Source organism: Rhinolophus ferrumequinum, chromosome 11 (assembly GCF_004115265.2).
Source record: "Rhinolophus ferrumequinum isolate MPI-CBG mRhiFer1 chromosome 11, mRhiFer1_v1.p, whole genome shotgun sequence".
Taxonomy (NCBI): Eukaryota; Metazoa; Chordata; class Mammalia; order Chiroptera; family Rhinolophidae; genus Rhinolophus; species Rhinolophus ferrumequinum.
The window spans coordinates 26,113,389-26,133,872 of NC_046294.1; the positions used below are offsets into that span (position 1 = coordinate 26,113,389).

The 20,484-nt window shown below is 35.3% G+C and overlaps 1 protein-coding gene across 1 annotated transcript in view; it reads left to right on the forward strand.

Moving 5' to 3' along the window:
• Positions 1-20,484, forward strand: part of DCDC1 (doublecortin domain containing 1) — a 382,228-nt gene that overhangs the window by 212,968 nt on the left and 148,776 nt on the right. The window contains exons 18-20 of the mRNA XM_033119858.1: positions 7,703-7,763; positions 14,232-14,366; positions 14,771-14,928. Coding sequence (XP_032975749.1) covers positions 7,703-7,763; positions 14,232-14,366; positions 14,771-14,928 — 354 coding nt within the window. The remainder of the gene's footprint in view (positions 1-7,702; positions 7,764-14,231; positions 14,367-14,770; positions 14,929-20,484) is intronic.

The window sequence follows — 20,484 nt, forward strand, 5'->3', positions numbered from 1 at the left end:
AACTACCTAGGTAATATAAAGACCTTATTTCTTATTATTTCTCTTTAAAATATAGTGTATTATTTAAAGCAAAAAAATAACATAGAGAGAATAACATGTAGAAGTAAAATGTATGAAGGCAATAGCACAAATGCTAATTAGAGAGAAAAGGAAGACAGATTCTTATATTTGTCAAATGGTATGATATTAACTGAAAGTAGACTGATAAGTTAAAGATGTATATGATAGACCCTAAAGCAACCACTACAATAACATAAGTAAGAGATGGTAACAAGCCAAAAATACAGATAAAATGAAATCATAAAAAACACACCATTCAATCCAAAAAGAAGACAGATAATGAAGGAAAGGGGTACAAAGAACAAATAGGACAAAGAGAAAATAACTAACAAGATGGTAGGTTTCAACCCAACTATATCAATAATCACATTAAATATAATAAATCTAAACACGCTATTTAAAAATCAGATGTCAGATTAGATTAAAAAAACAGGTCTCTATACATTAACTTACAAAAAGCCCGCTTTAAATATGAAGACACAAATATGTTAAAAGTACCATGGAAAATGATAAAAGTAATCCAAAGAAAGCTAGAATGGCTAAATTAATATCAGGCAAAGTAGACTTTGGTATAATGAATATTAGCAGGGATAAAGAGGATCATTTCATAATGCTTAAGGGATTAATTCATCAGGAAGACATAACATTCCTATACATTTGTTCACCTCGTAACACAGCTTCAAAATACATGAAGTGAAAGCTTATAGAACTACAAGGAGAAAGAGAAGAATCTATAGCTATAGTCTGCAAAAACAGTAACATTTCAATAATTAATAGAACAAATAGAAACAAATCTGTAAAGATATGAAGACTAGAACAGCAGAATCAACCAGCTAATTGATATTTATAGAATAATGCACCCATCAACAGCAGAAGACATATTCATTTCAAGTGCACAGGATATTAACCAAAATAGACTGTATTCTGGCTATAAAACAAGTCTCAATATAGTTAAGATAATTCAAGTGTTATAAAACATGTTCTCTGACCATAATTGAGTTAAATTAGCAATCAATAGCACAAAGCTTTCTGGAACCCCTTACCCCCACCCCAAGTATTTGGACACTAAATAACACATTTCTAAATAACCCACATATCAAAGAACACATCCAAATAGAAATGATCAAGTTCCTATCTAGATAGGAATTGAAGAAGTAAAACTGTATTTTCAGATGACATGATTTTTCTATGTAGAAATACTATAAAATCTACAAAAAGTTCTATGTAGAATTAGTAAATGAGAACTAGTTTAGTGAGTTTGAAGCCTTGAGAACAATATACACATATTGGTTATGTTCCTATATAATAGCAACAAATTATTGGAAATTGAAATTTACACATATCCATTTACAATAACATCAAAAGTATCACATGCCTAAGAATAAATCAGGCAAAATATGTTCCAAGGCTTGTGCACGGAAAACTACAAAACATTGCTGAGTGAAATTTAAGAAGACTAAATAAATGCAGGTATATATGGTGTTCATTCTCCTCAAATTGATCTACAGATTGAATATAAGCTCAGTCAAAACCCCAGTAGGTTTCTTTTATAGAAATTATCAAGCTGATTTTAAAATTCATGTGGAAATTCAAAGGACCTAAACTAGTCAAAACAATTTTGATAAAAAAACAAGCTCAGAAGACCTATTTTACCTGACAAGACTTATTATAAAACTACAGTGATTAGAATGGTGTGCTCTTGGCACCAAAGTAGATAATTAGATCAGTGGAACAGAAGAGAGCATCCAGAAATAGACCTCCATATACATGGTCAATTGATTTTTGACAAAAGTGCAAGGAAAATTCAGTGGAGAAAATTTTTTTTTTTGGACAAATGGTGATGGAACAATTGGATATTCATATGTAAGAAAATGAACTTTGATATATATACCTCACACCATAGAGAGTAATTAACTCAAAATAATTCATAGACTTAAGTGTAAAACCTAAAACTTTAAATATTTTAGATGAAAACATAGGAGAAAATATTTATAATCTTGTATTAGGTAAAACTTTCCTAGAAATGATACCAAAAGCGTGATTCACAAAAATATAAATTGACCAATTGAACTTCATTAAAATTAAGGAATTCTGCTCTTTGAAAGACATTGTCAAGAAAATAATAAGCTACACACAAGGAGAAAATATATGCCATATATATATGTATACATATATATGTATGTATATATGCAAAATTCACACACACACAACTCAAGAAAAAATGGGCAGATAAATTATTTGAACAGATACTTTAACAGGAAAGTATACAGTTGGCATATGAAAAGATGCTCAATCATCTGAGCATCTCAAATGATGCTCAGTCAATGATCATTAATCATTAGGGGAATGCAAAATAAACCCCTAATGTACCACTATGTGTGTCGTACAATGTCTAATGTTTAAAAGACTGACCATGCCAAATGTTGGTGAGGATGTGTAGCTACTGGAACTCTTATATTCAGTTGGTAGAAATACAAAATGGTTCAGTTGGGGAAAACAGTTGGTACTTTCCTAAAATATTAAAAATATATATACCTTATTACCTAGCCATTATACTCCTAGAAAGTTACTCAAGAGAAATGAAAACATAAGTCCTTACAAAGACTTGAATACAAATATTCCTAGCAGCTCTATTTCTAATTCCCAAGAGTAAAACCTGGAAACAATCCCAATATCCATCCATAGGTGAATAGGTAAATGTAGTATGTCTCTGTGATAAAATATTACTCAGCAATAGAAAGGAATAAATTCTTGATACATGCAACAATGTAGATGAGTCTCAAAGTAATTATATTTAGGGAAAGGAGCAAAACCAAAAGAGTATATACTGTTTGATTCTGTTTATATAAAACTGTAGAGAATGCTAACTAATCTAGAAAGCATATCAGTGTTTGGCTAGTGATAGAAAGGTGGGAAGAGATAAAAAGGAAGGGATTGCAAAAGAGGCACTAGGAAACTTTGGGGGTAATTTTTCAGCTATGATGGATATGAATATGTTCATTATTTTGATTGTTGTGATGCTTTAGCAGGTATATACATGTTTCAAAACATCTTCAAATTTTACACTTAAATATATGCCTGTTGCTTGTACTGTATTTTATAATATTGTGTCAATTATTATAAGTTGTTTTTAAAAGATACAAAAAACAAACTAAGAAAATAAACAAAAAATCAAAACGATAAGGGTTAAGGACTGACTAAATGGTTACTTTAGAGGGGAAGGGTAAGGGAAAAGCACTCTTCCTTGGTGCTTCTTCATTGGGAGAGCTGATCAGCGGTCTAGGTCAAACTGTAAGGGTGAAATTCGGTAAATCAATAACATAATTAGATTTAGCTGGTTTGCAGTTTGGCTCATTGCATAGCCCGCTATCTAGCCACCTGTAATTATACCTAGCTAGTTTGCGGTTAGATCCGCCCTGATATTCAGCTATTTTCTCTTTGTTTCTCCCTTCACTGAATAACTAAAGAACTCTGTTTTGTTCCCTTTCTCAAAACTACTCCTACCTCATTAATCCATTTAATTAACACAATCCTAACCAGGAAAGAGCAATTTTTTAATCCTCAGGCTCCCAGAAACCAGAATACACATAAAGCCTCAGGCCGCGGTGGCGAGACCAAGTCTGGAGTCCAGAGATAACATTATCTTAAAACAAATGAGACCCCAGTGAAGATGTCAGCCCTGGAATCTGCCTAACTAACACCACCTTTCCTTTGTTCTTCTTGTGTACCTATAAAACCCTCTGCTCATTCTAGGAATAGGGAGGTGGCCTGTGGACAGGAGTCCGCCATCTTCCCAGAATGCCAGCATTCTGAATAAACCAGCTTTTCTTTCCGCCGACCACATCTCTCGTTTCTTTTAACCTTTTCAAGCGGCAGGCAGCCAGACCTTAACATGGTATCAAAAGTGGCAGGTGTTTGGAAAGGTTTCATCTATGGCTTGATGGAGATGCTTTTCACGTCCAAGGCTCTCCTTGGCCTAACTGGATACTAAAATTAGTGCTGATGTGGTCTTAGCCCACTGAAGTGACATCCTAGGCCTGGCCAGGATTGTCATAGAATTGGGTGGGACTGAAGCCCCAAACTCGATATCCTTGTTGACTATAGAAACTAGAGCCTGGGCAAGGAAAGAGATGATAATTAAAAAAAAATAAAAATGTGGTTTTACTTGAAGAATCTCTGTTTACAAGAAAGGGTGTGGTTTAGAAAGGAAAGGAAGGAGAAGAGAGGGGAGAGAGGCAGAAATGGGCAGGAGAAAGGAAGCATCCCTATGCAAATGAGGAGCATTTGCCTTTGTATTAATGTAACTTGACTTTATTTGAGAAACAAAATCTATCGCAAGGTGGAGGCATAATAGCAGAAAACTTGGAAAACTGGAGGTTCTCATTCACGGTGAAGCTACATGTTGTTTCTTAGGAAGCAGTAAGGGCCAAAACTGTTAGAGCTTACCTCATCTCTGGGTATATACTTACTTTTAAATATGTTTCTCTTTTCCAGAGCTTTTAAGTGCCTGTATGACTTATTTTAACATAACTATATCTCATTATAAATAATGATAAACATCCTCATGTGACAGCAATTTCTGGAGACAAATTTCTTTCTCTTCTCCTAAGTAGTATAATATAATTTTAACAAAGCTACAAATCAAGACATAGCCTTTTATATGCTAGAAATAATAGAACTAGCATTTAAAGTAGCAACCTGACAACTTGCAAAGAATATTGTAAACATATCATGCCTCATTAGTTCAGTTATGTCTCATTTGGTGTCACTCATCTTATTCTAATTCAATATAGCAAGTGCTTGCACATATTTGTCTTTTTAATATTTTTTCTGTGATGTGCATCTGGCCATGAGTGATGAAAGGCAAAACAACAATGTCATTTGAATATCATTAAAATATAAAAATCATAAGATACTTTTTTCCAGAAGATATTTTGGAGGTCTTGCAGACAAACCAATTGAATCAACGTTCTTTTTTAGGCCACCATGTAATTTTGATTTTGCTTCATTTTTCAAGAATGTGGCTATGTAGGATCTAGCCTTTAGTTTTAAATTCATAAACCAATTGCAGCAATACACTCACACATGCAGATTAAATTACACTAAATACTGAAGATGCATAGATTTTTGTTTGGCCTGCACATTATTAAATTTCTTGAGTTAGTTGTGAGCCTGTAGAAATAGGGAGATTTCACAGAAAAACACATATTTCTGTTTTTGCTTAAAAAATGAGAAGAATGGACAGCACTGGACCTTCATTGTCTCTGGGCACCAACATACAGGGATGGATTCCCCCTTTAGATGGAACATACACCCTCTGGTTTGCTCTATTCTGTCTGCACCATTCCCAGTAGCAGCCCTCACACTAGCTCCCGGCTGCTTGATTCCTTTGTATTACCTGTCTGGTAATCTTTACCGTTTTCCTTATTTCAGGGTTAATCTTTCAGTTATTTATTTATTTTTTGCATCTACTTTTTGTTTTCTCCTTTAGGTCTTGCTGAAAATGGAGTGGGCCAACATTATTCTAGACTAGGTTAAACAAACACTGCCTTCAGGACACCATTAACTACAGCTAACAAGTGTATCTGTGTCATGCTAGATGCAGAGATGGAAAGATAGACAAGTAAACAGACAGCACGTCACTTGGTAATCAGAGAGATTGAAAATCATTTCCTTGGTCAAGTCTTAAAGTTTAGGAGGCTAAGAGTGAGGTTAAAACAGAGTGACAGACTCTAGTGAGTACACAATGTGGAAAGGACTGTTTGCCATTCGTCGAACTTTTAAGTAACATTCAGACACATAGATAACACCATTAGAAATATCAGAATTAGAGAATTGCCCATGTGTAATTCCACAATATGTGTATTGATGGATGAAACTTCTTATCTCTACTCTTAATATGGTAAGAATCACGGAGCGGAAGTCCCTTTTCCCCCGTTTACTATGGATTCTACTTCTGGTCCAAGTAACACTGGAAGACACCAGAGCCATTTGAAGCTGCTTGGGAAAACAGATTCGTAATTGTGAAGCCTAGTGTTGGTCCTCCTGACAGCCAACTGGGAAATGATGAGCATTAGCCTATGAAATTTTCCCCAACCTGAGTTGTAGCCATGGATGCCGTCTTTCTTCTACCCTCTGATAAATGGAATATTTCAAAGAAATGTTGTTTTCTTGGATAGTGAATATAATAATAACAATAAATGTTAGTTCTGGACCCTAAGACATTTTTTTTAAAGCTTCTTTTTTCCTTTATTAATTACAAAATAAAAAGATCTCTAGAAAGACTGCTTTTCCCAATACCTCCCTCACCCCATCGAGGGCTGAAATTACACAACTACCTTTGTCTAAAATCCGAGAATGGGATTCTTAGCTTAAGTATCAGTTAGACCTTGAATGATATTTCATGCAGCAATTTTTACGTGGGTATTGGAACCCTTCGTATTTTCTCACATCTCTGTTCCCCTCTCCTCCATTCTAATTTCACTTCCTTTTAATAATGTTTCTCTTTTTAACCCGAATTTGACATCTGAAAATTAACCTTGCCTACTCTCTCTAACCTCCACCCCATTTATTCAGTCATCAAATAAGTTCTCCTCTTACAATGCTTTTATAATATGGAGCCCTCTCTTCTCCATCTGCTCTCATCACTCTAGTCAGTGTTTCCCAAAGTTGGTTCCATAATCTACACATCCATATTCCCCAGAGTTCTTCTAATTAGAATCACTTGCAGTATCTACTAATGTAGATTTCTTGGGGTCCAGAGTTTCTGAATCAAAATCTTAGGATAGGGGCCTAGAGACCTACATTATTATCAAGCACTCATTTCAACACGGCCAAGAATTCTTCACATTTTTTTATGTAAACTGGATGTGGATGAGAGGCTAATGCACCCGGAACCAGTTCTGGACTCCTGCCTTTACATGTTCTGCCCAGTTCGTGGAGCACCTTGCTTTACAATAGAGCATTACCTGACACCTCTTATTCTCAACCACGGATGTCTCTGTCAAAACTCAGAAGCAGTAGGAACAGTCTTGTTTAACATCCCAATGCACTTAATTTAATTCATTTGTCCTACTTTTGTAAGGTTTCTAAATATTAATGAATACATGATTAGTTAATTTAGGCATGATTAACTTCATCACATTTTAGTTTTTCTTATTCAGACGTAGCTCAGAAGATTTGATATTGCTTCATAAAACTTTCCGGTTGTTTCAGAAACAGGTGCCTGAGGTTTCTAATTTTCCATGGTATCTTTTTCCATTCCATTTTCTTAATCCTTGTACTTAATTACTATAATATTCTTAGTGATTCTATTTATTCTCTAAAATTCTTAATCATTGTTTCCAGTGGTAACACACACACAAACACACATCCTCACACACCCTCACACATACACACACACACACACACACACACACACACACACACACACCCAAAGCACTTTGGGTACCAAAGAAGTTGATTGTCTTAAGGAAGGCTTTAGCTACTGAGGTAGCAGTGATGGTACAATTGTAGAATCCTGGGTAGAATGTGGGCAGTCCTCCTGCCGGGCGATATGGAAAACGATTCTTTTATTCGAAAGCTATAAAACATTTCAGTGTGGAGAAAAGTTGTCAATCTCTGAATTACATTTTCATTACAGACATAAAGAAGATAATTCTCAGAAGTGGGTGTTTGGGACTGACGGCTGCATTTATTCTAAAGTAAGGACTTCATATGCCACAGCTTTTATTCCTAAGTTTTTCTGTTCCCAGATTCGTATGAAATGCAGTGTCTATTGTTGAGACCAAGAAATGCTTTTTCTGTACAAATGATTTTACTCTGTGCCCAGAAGTTTGGAATTTAGCTTAATTTAACTCATTACTTTCCTTTGAGGTTTTGTTTGACTTTAAAACGCAGGTCCTCCAAAGCCAAAAATAATTTTCTTTTATCTATTACTAAGGAACCACCCAGCATTTCAGGGTGTCAGTTTTCTTTCTTTTATTTTAAATTCTAATTTATTAATTTTTATTGAGATATAACTGACGTATCATATTGCATAAGTTTAAGGCATACATTGTATTAATTTGTTACATTTATATATTGCAATATGATTACCACCATAGCATTAGCTAATACCTCTATCACCTCATATAATTATTTCTTCTTCTTTGTGGTGAGATTAAGATCGACTCTCTTAACAACTTTGAACTTTATAATATATTATTGTTGATTATAATCACTATGCTGTGTATTAGATCTCCAGAGCTTATTTATCTACTAATTGCAAGTTTGTACCCTTAAATAACATCTCCCCAATTCCCCCACCCCCCGGGTAACCACCATTCTTCTCTGTTTCTATGAGTTTGGCTCTTTTAGATTCCACATAGATGTGATATCATGAAGTATTTGTCTTTCTCTGTCTGATTCACCTCATTTAGCATAATAACCTTAAGGTCCATCCATGTTGTCAAAAATGGATGAATAACATTCTTCTGTGTGTGTGTGTGTGTATGTGTGTGTAAATGGAAATAAAATATATGCCACATCTTCTTTATCCATATATCCCTTTATGGACACTTAGGTACTGAGATTGTTTCCATATCTTGGCTATTGTGAATAATGTCACAATAAACATGGGAGTACCAATATCTTTTCTTTATCCACATCAGTTTTCTTATTCATTAAAATGAATAAATTGGCACTTTGGAGAATGGGCAATCTCTACTAAAGGTGAGCATGTCTACACAACCCAATAATTCCCCTCCTAGTTTAATCTTAAATAGAAATACTGTTATTCCATGACAACCTGCACCATTTTAGAAATTTGCAGAGTTTGATACAATGTAAATTTGTAAATTAACATAATAACATTTTCTTGAGTAATTATTTGTTGGCACACTGGCTAAAACCCCAGCTCCATTCACTAACTGATCCAGAACCATACACTTTTAGCTCTGTTCTTAAGCAGGAAATTTGACATAGCCGTCAAATGTCAAAGCATTTTAAAAATTACGTTTTTTCTAACTTCATTCTGAGATTCACCCCACCTTTCCCTTTATCCTGTTTCTGACTCCACTACATTTCTGAATCAGAGTGAGGTTCCTGGTTGGTAGGAATGGAATCACAGAAAGACTAAAGCTTGTATATCTTGGTAAAACTAACAAGTAGAATTTTGAGACTGAACCAAAATATCCCTCCAGCTCTTAGGCCTGTCCTTGCACATGAGAACTTCATTCTGAGGCATTATCTGAACTGCGCTGGCTCCTATTACCAGACCACATAGTAATTCTGTTTTGTATAGAAGACATAGAAGAGACATAGAAGAGCAGGACCAAGGTTTAAGTGTATTTTCTTCTTTCCTTTCCCAAAATTCAGGTACCTAAATATCCACTTCTACTCCGATGTCCTTTTTACCTTTCCTTACCTAGCAATTTATTATTTTCTAATTATTCCTACTACTAGTATTGATAGTGAGCAAATAATGCATACTTTTGTGTTTCAAACATGTTATCTTTGAGAATTTTGATTCTAAAAATTTTAATGTGACATTACCAGACGCAATAGCTGATTTTTGAAATTAGTTATTCTAGATTCACAGAACAAAACTATCTTTTAATGAGGCATTTCATTCTTACGGAGGTTTAGAAATTTTAATTAGGTCTAAATTTAGTCATATCCCAAACTATATCCATCTAGTTAAGGCTAAAATGGAGGATAATTTGATAATTATTTGCAGCTGGATCATAAATAGAGCTCATTCTATTCATTAAAAAAAGACAGAATTACTGCTTTAGGATATTAATAACTAATCTTGGCTCCACCACTTATTAGCTGTGTGGCCTTAGGCAAGTCATTTAACCTTTCCAAGCTTCACATTCTACGTCTGCAAAATAGATGCATTCTTATTACTAGCATTTTGAGGATTTGGCACAGATTCTGGCCTATCGATAGATTTGGCATATGAATTCTAACTAATTGATAATGTATAGCTATTAACGATAATCCAAATGAACAAATTCAAATACAGTATTGCATTTTGTTACTGATTTTACTTCGATAAAGTTTTTTTTTATTTGCTTGTTTTTAAAGTTAACCATCCCTCTATTTGTTTGCAAAAAGATAAAGTTAGATCACTTCCTTTATGCAAACCATCAGTTTCAGCTAAATTAAGATTTAAACTTAAACATGGAACCACAGAATATCTAGAAGAAATCATGTATTAAAGCATCTAACCCACAGTAGTGGTGAGTGGATGTCTTTATCTGCAAGTAAAGAGAGAATTCATAAAGGAAAAGACTAATGGCTTTGAGTATATATATATACTCAAAGTATATATATATATTTTAATTCTAAACCTAAAATAGCGTAAGCAAAAGTAAGAAAGGAAATAGGGAAAAGCTGTGCAATATAAATGTCAGAAAATGGGATAATACTCTTCATATACAATAAGTCTGATACAGCAATAAAAAAGGATCAATACTTCAATAGAACAAGAAACAAAGAATATGAAAAGGGAATATCAGACAGAAAAAAAATCAAAAGAGGCAAACCAAATAAAAAAGTTCAGCCTCATTAAAATTTAAATAAATGTAAACCAAGGAGATAGTATTGAGATAGTATTTTCTTCCTATTAAATAGGGAGGTTGTAAAATTGGGAATATCCAATGTTGATGAAGATTGTGAGAAAACAGACATACTCATTTCCTTTTCCTGTGTTTGTATTTTTTTGTGTGTTATTTATTGCTGCATGACAGTTACCCCCAAACACGGTAACTTAAAACAACAAGCATTTATTATCTCACTGTGTCTATGGGCCAGGAATCTGGGAGTGGTTTAGCTGGGTGTTTCTAACTCTAGAGTCTCTGGTGAGGCTGTGTAGTTAGGGTGTCCATAGGGGCTGCAGTCATCTGAGGCCTGGTGAGGCTGGACGATCTGCTTCCGTGCACACTTACACTGCTTCTGTCCAGGCAGTTTACCCATTTGAAGAATACCATTTAGTATTTTTCGGTATATTCACAGGCTTGTGCATCCATCACACAATCTAATTTTGGAACATTTCTATTTGCCCTAAAAAGATACCTTGTACCTCACACATGTTCCCCCCATTCTTTCTGTCCCACCCCAGCCTTATTTGTCTCCACAGATCTGCCTTTTCTGGACATTTATTATAAAGGGAATCATACATTATGTGATCCTTCAAAACGGATTTCTTCCACTTAGCATAAGGTTGTCCAATTTCATCCATGTTGTACTCTGCATCAGTAATTTATTTTTTCTTACTGCCAAATAATATTCCATTGTATAGAAATATCACATTTTATTTATTTATCAGTTAATGGAAATGTTTGTTTCCACTATTTTGGCTATTGTGAATAATGCTGCTATGAACATTTGCATAGACGTTTGTTAGTGGATGTATGTTTTCATTTCTCATTGATGTATAACTAAGAGTGGAATTCCTGGGTATTATGATAACTCCATGTTTAACATTTTGAGGACTGGCCAAATTGTTTTCCAATGTATTCACACCATTTTATATTCTTATCATCAACATATGAGGGTTCCAACTTCTTTGCATCCTTATCAACTCTTGTTATTCTCTGTCTTTTGATTACAGCCATCCTAGTTGGTATGAAGTGGTATCTCATTGAGATTTTGATTTGTAGTTCCCTAATGATTAGTGATGTTGAACATCTTTTCATGTGTTTATTAGCCATTTGTGTGCCTTCTTTGGAGAAATATCTTCTACTCTGATCTTTTGCTCATTTTTTAATTGAGCTATTTGTCTTTTTATTATTGAGTTGTAAGAGTTCTTTATATCTTTTAATTCTAAACCTAAAATAGCGTTTTATAGTAATAATTGTGTATTACTATACACAATACAGATTAGTATACACAATCACTTATCAGACATATGATTTGAAAATATTTTCTCCCATTCTGTGGGTTGTCTTTTCATTTTCTTGGTGACATTGTTTGCAACACAGAAGTTTTAATTTTTGATGTAATATAATTAATTTTTTTGGCACTTCTACTTTTGGTGAGGTCCCTTACATTTTTTAATAGACTTTACTATTTTTTAAATTTTTAATTTTTTTTATTGGAGAACACTGGGGAACAGTGTGTTTCTCCAGGGTTCATCAGCTCCAAGTCATTGTCCTTCAGTCTGGTTGTGGAGGGCGCAGCTCAGCTCCAAGTCCAGTCGCCATTTTCAACCTTTAGTTGCAGGGGGCACAGCCCACCATCCCATGGGGAATTGAACTGGCAACCTTGCTGTTAAGAGCTCATGCTCTGACCAGCTGAGCCATCTGGATTCCCAAGACTTTATTTTTTAGAGCAGTTTTAAGTTCACAGTAAAACTGAGGGGAAAGTAGAGCTCCCATTTGCCCCATGTCCCCACACATGCACAACCTCCCCTACTGTCAATATCCCCACTAGAGTGGGACATTTGTTACAACTGGTGGACCTACATCGACACATCTTCACCCAAAGTCCATAGTTTACAGTAGGGTTTCCTCCTGGTGTTGTACATTCTATATAGATCTGGACAAATGTGTAACAATGTATCCACCATTAAAGTCTCATACAGGGTAGTTTCACTGCCCTAAACATCTTCTGTGCTCTGCCTATTCATCTCTCCCTCCCTCCGAACCCTTGGAAACCAGTGATCTTTTTTACTGTGTCCACAGTTTTGCCTTTTCCAGAATGTCATATAGTTGGCATCATACAATATGTAGCCTTCTCAGGTTGGCTTTCACTTAGTAATTTGCATTTAAGGTCTGGAGTTCCTTACATTTTTAACATGCATATTTAGTTGTACATTTTCTAACAAAGTTATTCAATATCTCTTTTTCTAGAACAATGTAAGGACCTTAGTGCCCTTTAATTGTTCACTGAACACCTCCTATTTTTTTTGTTAGCACTTTAGTTTACACTTTCAAAAAGAAGTTTCTATTGTACTTGAGTCAGCATATCTAGGCTTTATGGACTAGTAAACAAGCTGGATGACACTGAGCAAGTTGCTTAACATCCCTGTGTCTGTTTCCTCACCTTTAAAATGGACACAATAATAACACCTATTTCAAATGGCTGTTGCAAGGATTAAAATGTAAATATATTGTCATGTGGGGCATTACAGTGCTCCAATGGTAGCCTCCAAATATGTTCCTAGATAGGCCATCCTAGAGCTCATGGAACAGAAAGGTGCACAGACCAAATTAAAATGTTCAAATCATGCTGTATTAAATTGATTTAAAACACAAGACAAAATGCATAGGAAGAGAGATGGGCTAGGATACACACTTAAGGTGCAAATGGGTTGAAGGGCCACGTTACCTGAATCTCTGCAATACCGACATATACTCTTTCTGTGTTGCATCACCCTTCCCTGCTGATGATGTGGTTCCAAGGACTAGAGGTGAAATTTGAGCAAGGGGCCTGAGGCAGTGACACACACCTGCTCTATGAGTGACCTGGGTGACGAGTAGCTGTGCTCCCCAGTTAACCTGTTGGGTAACTGGATTTTATCCAGCAGAGGATCCAAAATGAGAGGCAGCCATAGGTGGCCAATTAAAGATCTCATGATTTTTGTGTGTCCGCTGTATTTCATTTCTGTTCCATGTGTCATAAATATTTGTTACTTTGTTATTTAGTAAATCATGACTATTACATGTCTATTTTTTTCTTCTACTCCTTTCTATGTTCATAACACACATACTCCACTTACTTTCTGTCTGACACTTCTCAGATTACTAACTTACTCATCCATGCTTAATGCAGCTAATGAATTTCATCCATCCCATTTGTTTTCTTGTCTTCTAGAGCAGAATTGAATATTCCCAAACAATACAGCAACTGCACGTTACATTTATAATAATACCTTTTATGTTGAAATAACTCAATACATGGTAGCTATTATTAATATATAACATGGCTTTAATATTTTAATTATCTATGGGTGAAGATCAGCGATGTAGTTAAACTTGATCAGATTAAACAACTAATTAGAAAATTCAATATTAAAGTTATTTGGCTTGATTTTGACCTGAAATTGATAATAAATTGCAAAGTTTATTAGCCAGACATTTTTCCTATTAATCTGATTTATCCTCCCATCATTCTAGTTGTATAGATTTTTGGGTATTGCTTGCAAGGCTGGTACTACTTTTTTTTCCCCCCCTATCCTACAGGCTTATCCTCAGTTTGTTCTGACCTACCTAGAGGAGCTAAATGCACAAGTGGATGCGACCCAGACAGAATACTGCATTGACCGTGGTGCCTGGACCACAGCTCATCAGGAACATGGCAGCAGCTTAGCAGAAGAGGTCAGTGTGGTCAGCCAGAGGTAAGACAGAAATAGATCTCTAAAATGTATTTTGAAAAGAGGAAAACGTTCAAGTTGTTTTCAGGAGGCAAACACAAATTCACATCTTAATGTTACTGATTGTTTAAAATCATACACATAATACAATACTGATGTGCATGTTAATATTTATATAAACATCCACATATATTTATATAAACATTATTTTATTAAATAGATAGTGATACACTAACTTTTCTTAGGACTGCCTTCTTTTGTTCTGGCCACATACAAATGATTTATGTGCCCGATGAAGAAGAATGAAGGAACCATGAAAAGTATAATGTTAAATTTGGAGCATATATGGTTTAGATGTTTCCACTCAATGAAACTTAACTTATGCTATTCCTATATTTTATTTATTAGGTTCTGCAAAAAAGTGCCGGTATTCCTGTTGTGAAGCAACTGCGAGAGCCTTCAGATACCCATTTAATGCCAGAAATTTCTCCTGGAGAGACAGGGCAGCTGGCAGTGGCACTGCTGAGGAAACTGGAAGAGAAACATCCTAACGCTTCTGCTCAGAGGTAGGGCACTGACAGAAGAGAGCTTTATTGCTCAATGACATTCGATGTTTTCCTTCAGTTTCATGTTAAGATTGATTTCTTGATGATTATTGAAATATCTCAAAAGCCCTTCGGCTTTCAAGCACAGTAGTTTTTGGGTCACATTTGATCAAGAGAGGTGACATTTATGTGTATTTCATTAAAGATTGACGTATAATATTGTTTATAAGAATACTTTGGAAGGGTTGCCGTTCTGGGATCTCACTAAAATTCTTTGAAATAACACATAATTAGGGTAAGGCAAGGAAAATGCCAGGAGGTGTTTAAGAAGGCGACACCCATAAAAATCCTTTTAACGTTCCATGAAGAGAATATGGTATTTAGACCTGAGGATGAGTGTACAGTAGATTGTCTTAAGTAGTGATAATTTAACAAAATGACATAATTTCTATTACTAGAATAAAACTAACATCAACAATTTTGCTAACCAATTGAAAATTATCCTTGGTTGGAAACTGGAAATTCTCTGATCCTCTTTAATCAGAAATCTAAAGTTTATTATTATTAGTATTTTGTTGGGGTTTGGTGTTGTAAATCACAAAATGACTTTATAAACTGCAATTTTAATGTACAATTATTTGAAAGTAACTATTGATTGAAGTACTCTTAAAGGAGAAATGCAATTCTTACCATACTCATTAGAGTTCAAGAGAATTCCGAAATTTAAATATTCTAACTGTGGATAGAACTGTCAGTTGCATGAAGAAAAAAAAGATGACAACTTTTTTCTTTTCTTTAAGAAAAATTTCCAGTGAGCTTTATTGAGGTATAGTTGATATATAACATTGTGTAAGTTTGTGTGCAACATAACCTTGTATTTCAATTAAAAACTATCTTATATTCTTAATTATGTATTTCTGACTCAGAATTTGACAGAAGGGGAACATTCTCCCCCTCTCCCCCATCACAAGTGTCTCTTAAATGTGTTGTCTCTTTTGTTATTTAAACCTCAAATCTTTTGATTTTGTTGTTTTGAGTAAGATCGGGCATAGACAAAAAAAAATAACAAATTTAGTACCTTACTGTACCACAGCATGGGGTGTCCTGGACCTGTATGAAAACTTAAGTTCCAGGTATTCATTCACTGCTACCAAAAGCTGCAGCCAAACAGCCAGGCCACTCTACATCAACATCACTAAAATATACCGGGAGCAGTGTGTGAAGTTTCCATGTAAAACAGGAACTCGGAACACTGGGGCACTGGGGAACTCAAATACTGTTTTCTGAGGCCATTGATGGATTATCTTTCCAGACTTACTCGGCAGCCACTCTTTCCAGACTTACTCAGGAAGCTACTCCTCCTGAGAGAATGCTGGGGCTTGTCATTATCCCGGGTTCTGCTCAAGGAGGCCCATGTTCCTTCAGCTCTCAGATTTCTGAAACCGATAGGCAGTTTCTGTGTCTCGTGTTAGCCCTGGTCCTGGTGCATCCTCATGTGGGGACCCCAGTGATAACGCACCTACTTCTTTATGACTTTCTCCTTCCCCAGCCTGGAGGTATTTTCTCTGAAGGTTAAGGGAGGGCCTTGGGTAGTTTAGGGATTTGTCTTCCATGTTTTGTTGTTGTATCTCCCTGAAGCAATGTAGTCCGATGACGGAACATTGAGAGAAAGGCGTATAGTATTAGGAAATGTGAAGTCAATTCACCTCCCCACACCTCCCGCTCCCTGAAAACAAAGCAAATAATGTCAGTGACATACCACAATACCTGTCTGAGTTGTTAGAATTAAATGAGATGTCTTTAAATTAACAGAAATGTAGGAAACAGTAAGTAATAGTTGTGGAAATGTTCTGAAAACAAATAGAGGTAGAAAAGAGTTTTTAATAGGGTTGTATTTACATTTGTGATTTTTAGTCCGTTGGAATTGACTGGTAAATATGTTGGGGATTTTATTTCATAAGAAATTTCCCAGGGCCCGGGGCATTCCCGATGGTTTGTATCAGGCTACAGCAACTCCTCTGTCCTCCTTTTTTTCCTTAAAGCCACAGGGATTTATCTGCATTCTCCTCTCCGCCCCCACAATTTACTACAATGGATGTAATTTCAGTTTCTCTTCCTCTCTTTCTGTCCGTTAACAAAGTTATTTTGAGGAAAGAGTAAGTACTTAGAGCAATTACTTTCTTCTCATTTTGGAAGGAATTGTTGGGCAAAATTAGAACATGGTACTGAAATTGGCATATTAATTACTTTGAACCTTAGGTTGTCTTGTTAGGCTTACAATCCTTCCAAATATAAGGAAATCAGTGTGTTGTACTATCACACCTTCAAGAGAGAGATTTACATTGTCTTGTTTTTTTAATCAATGATAACTTTATAATATAAAGAATAAAATCACTGCAAAAAATAAAGGAATAATGTGAAATGATCTGAGCTGTGGAACTCTGAAAAATAAATAGAATTTTAGAACATCAGGGAAAACATTAATGAGCAAATAATCTGAATAAAGAACATATAACTGAGAAGAATCTAAAAAGAGATCTAAATATATGTCATTCCTTAGAAGTAACCGAGGAAGGAGAGAACCACAAGTAGTCAAATTTGGGGAAAGAGAAAGATTGGTAGTTAGTGGTAGGTAACATGTAAAAATGAAAAAAATAACATTCGTTTATTAATAACATACACTGAATTTGCTTGAGTGTTTTATGTGCATTATTTCCCAAGAACCTATAAGGTATGTAAAATAGAGGTATTACGCTCTGTTTTATTGATAAGGAAATTGAGGCACAGAGAGTTTGAGTTACGTGGCTAAGGCCTTCCAGCTGGTAGTTTAAGGCCTCTGTGAACCTGAAGTCCTATTCTAGCGTCTGTATTGTTCTGCCAGACCATTCATGTTCTTGTCTTAACAATGATTCCAAATCTTCAGGTTTTCACGTAGGGCCTATTATTTGACTGGATATTTTGAAAAGGGACCTTTACATGAAGTGGAACAGTTTAGAAAGGGATTAATAGAAGATACATCAATTTGGGTAGCTTTCAGTGGAGACTAAATAAGAGGTAAGAAAAGTTAAGGGAGACTGTGAACCCCTGATTTCCTGTTGAATCCAGTCGCCTAGATTTACTGATTTATAGAGGCTTGCATTTGAAGGGATTAGAGATTTTAAAAAACCTTTTTGAAAGATGTGACTATAACTTGTCATGATTAAACAAAGTATTTCACAGCTTGAATGGTGACTCAGGTCAGCTTTGTATATACTAAATTTGTTGACAGGTAACTAATAGCTGTCATTTATTGAATATTTACCATGATATGCCAACTACTATTCTAAATACTTATTCTTATAACAACACGACAGATTGATTTAGCTATTGTCAAAATAATATGATGGCAGAGGTACTCTTATAATCTATAAAGGTAGAGCAGCTGAGGTTCAGAGTGGTTTTTGTAATGTGCCCATTTGTATCGTTGGTTAGTGGAGAAAATGGGATTTGAACCCACAGACATTTAGATCTACAGCCCATGCTCTAAACCCGTTTTTCTTCCTCATCCCTACTTGTCGTGCGGGGCGTCCAGTGGGGTCTCAGCTCCCCACATAAGAACACAGGACATGGCGAGGCCAAAAAGGAACACCCACGGAGCCATAGGTAGGGGAGTCATACCACTATACTCTCACTGGCAGCTGGGTTGGAGAAACAGGAAACAGGAGCAACACAATTCTCAACCCTCACTGTGCCGCTTGCAGGCTCAGCCCCCATCTTCTTGCTAGCTCCCCCATTTTCTGCTAGCCTAGCCACGGCAGTTATATTAGTGCCCAGTGGCTCACTGGTTACAGCTGATGGCCAACTAGCCACAGCTGATGGCCATTTGATCACAGTGGACGGCCATTTACTACCTGAGCCAGCACCTTTCTTTGTGAGGCCGAGAGCCTGGAAACTGCTTTTTTGGGGCTCTGTCCCCACACTACTAGTTTTTATTCTACTGATTTCATAACAGAATGTCATCATATTGAGTAGCCATATTAAATCATTACTAAAATTTTATGTGTATTATATCATAAAACATTTGATCAGATTATTGCCATTTTGATTTATGTATTGTTTTGAGTTATATCCTTAAAAAAACTATAACAATCGTCATAAACCAGGCTGTCTCATGTACATGTCACTTAATTTACATTTCAAACACTTGTGGAAAGCAATCTGATCATTGATCTTTTTTTTTTCTTTTTATAATGTGGAAACTTCTTTTGCCTACTGAAGAAAAAGGAAGATTTCCTACTGTGTAAGACCCTTCACGTAGATCCTTATGAGTTCATAATAAATTACATCTTTTTGTTTGCTTTAGCCACACTTAAAATATTTTTGCTTCACCTGTCAGTGAGCTATAGAAATGTGGTTCTCTTCTTGCTTGGATAAAGTAGGTTGTGTGCGTACATTTAAATCTAAGTTTGGTCCAAAATAAAGTAAATGTCATGTTCTGGTATCTTTAAGTGTCAGGAATGGTTTATTTACATTAATTTATCCAGTGGAGCCCTTTACCCTTATTTAAATTGAACAGGGGGTGGGGAAGGACTGGGACAGCCAACAAAGCACACTGACCCAGCTTGTCACCCAGTGACCTGTGAGAAGGAAATAATGAACTGTGAGTAGCTGTCATCTTAACTATTTCTGACAGTTTGCCTTTGGGCACATCTGTGTTAGTGGCATTGGAAAGGCCTTTGTTCTTTTCCCACTAGTGACTCTGTGGAGTGCTGAGGGGTTTGCTAGCCACTGTACTCCTAACCAGCCCCTTCCTTCCCAGGGAAGCAAGCAGCTGCCACAGATCACACTGACATTTCTCTTCATGACTCAACTTGGCATGTACTTCACTCTTTTAAGAGAGTACATCTATTTAAAAGACCTTTGATTTTTTTAAAATTTAAAATGTAAATTTAATGTCTCATGAGTTTTGATACTAATAAAAAAAGGAAGTTATAAAATGCATTTAGTGTTATCCTAATTTTATATACCATGTTTCCCTGAAAATAAGACCTAGCCGGGCAATTAGCGCTAATGTGTCTTTTAGAGCAAAACTTAATATAACACCTGGTCTTATTTTGCTGTAATATAAGACTGGGTCTTTATAATATAATATAATGTAATATAATATGATATGATATAATATAATATAATACAATACAATATAATATAATATAATATAATATAATATAATACCGGGTCTTATATTAATTTTTGCTCCAAAAGACGCATTAGAGCTGATTGTCTGGCTAGGTCTTACTGTCGGGGAAACACGGTAGATAAAGGCAAAGATAAGGAGCTAACTAGATAGGCAGGTGACTTCAAGGAAATATGTTAAAGTATTGACAGTTGTTATTAAGTTTAAAATTTTTATGTATCGTTTATTTTCCAAATTTTAATAATTGAATATTGCATTGGCAATAGAACAAAAATCAACATATATTATGAAAAGCATTTTTAAAGTAGATGCCTGATACATGGTTTATTAGTAGTAGGCTAAAATAGGTAAGAATATGCTATATTTTGTTTCACATTTTTCACTGCTATTTTATTATTTATTTA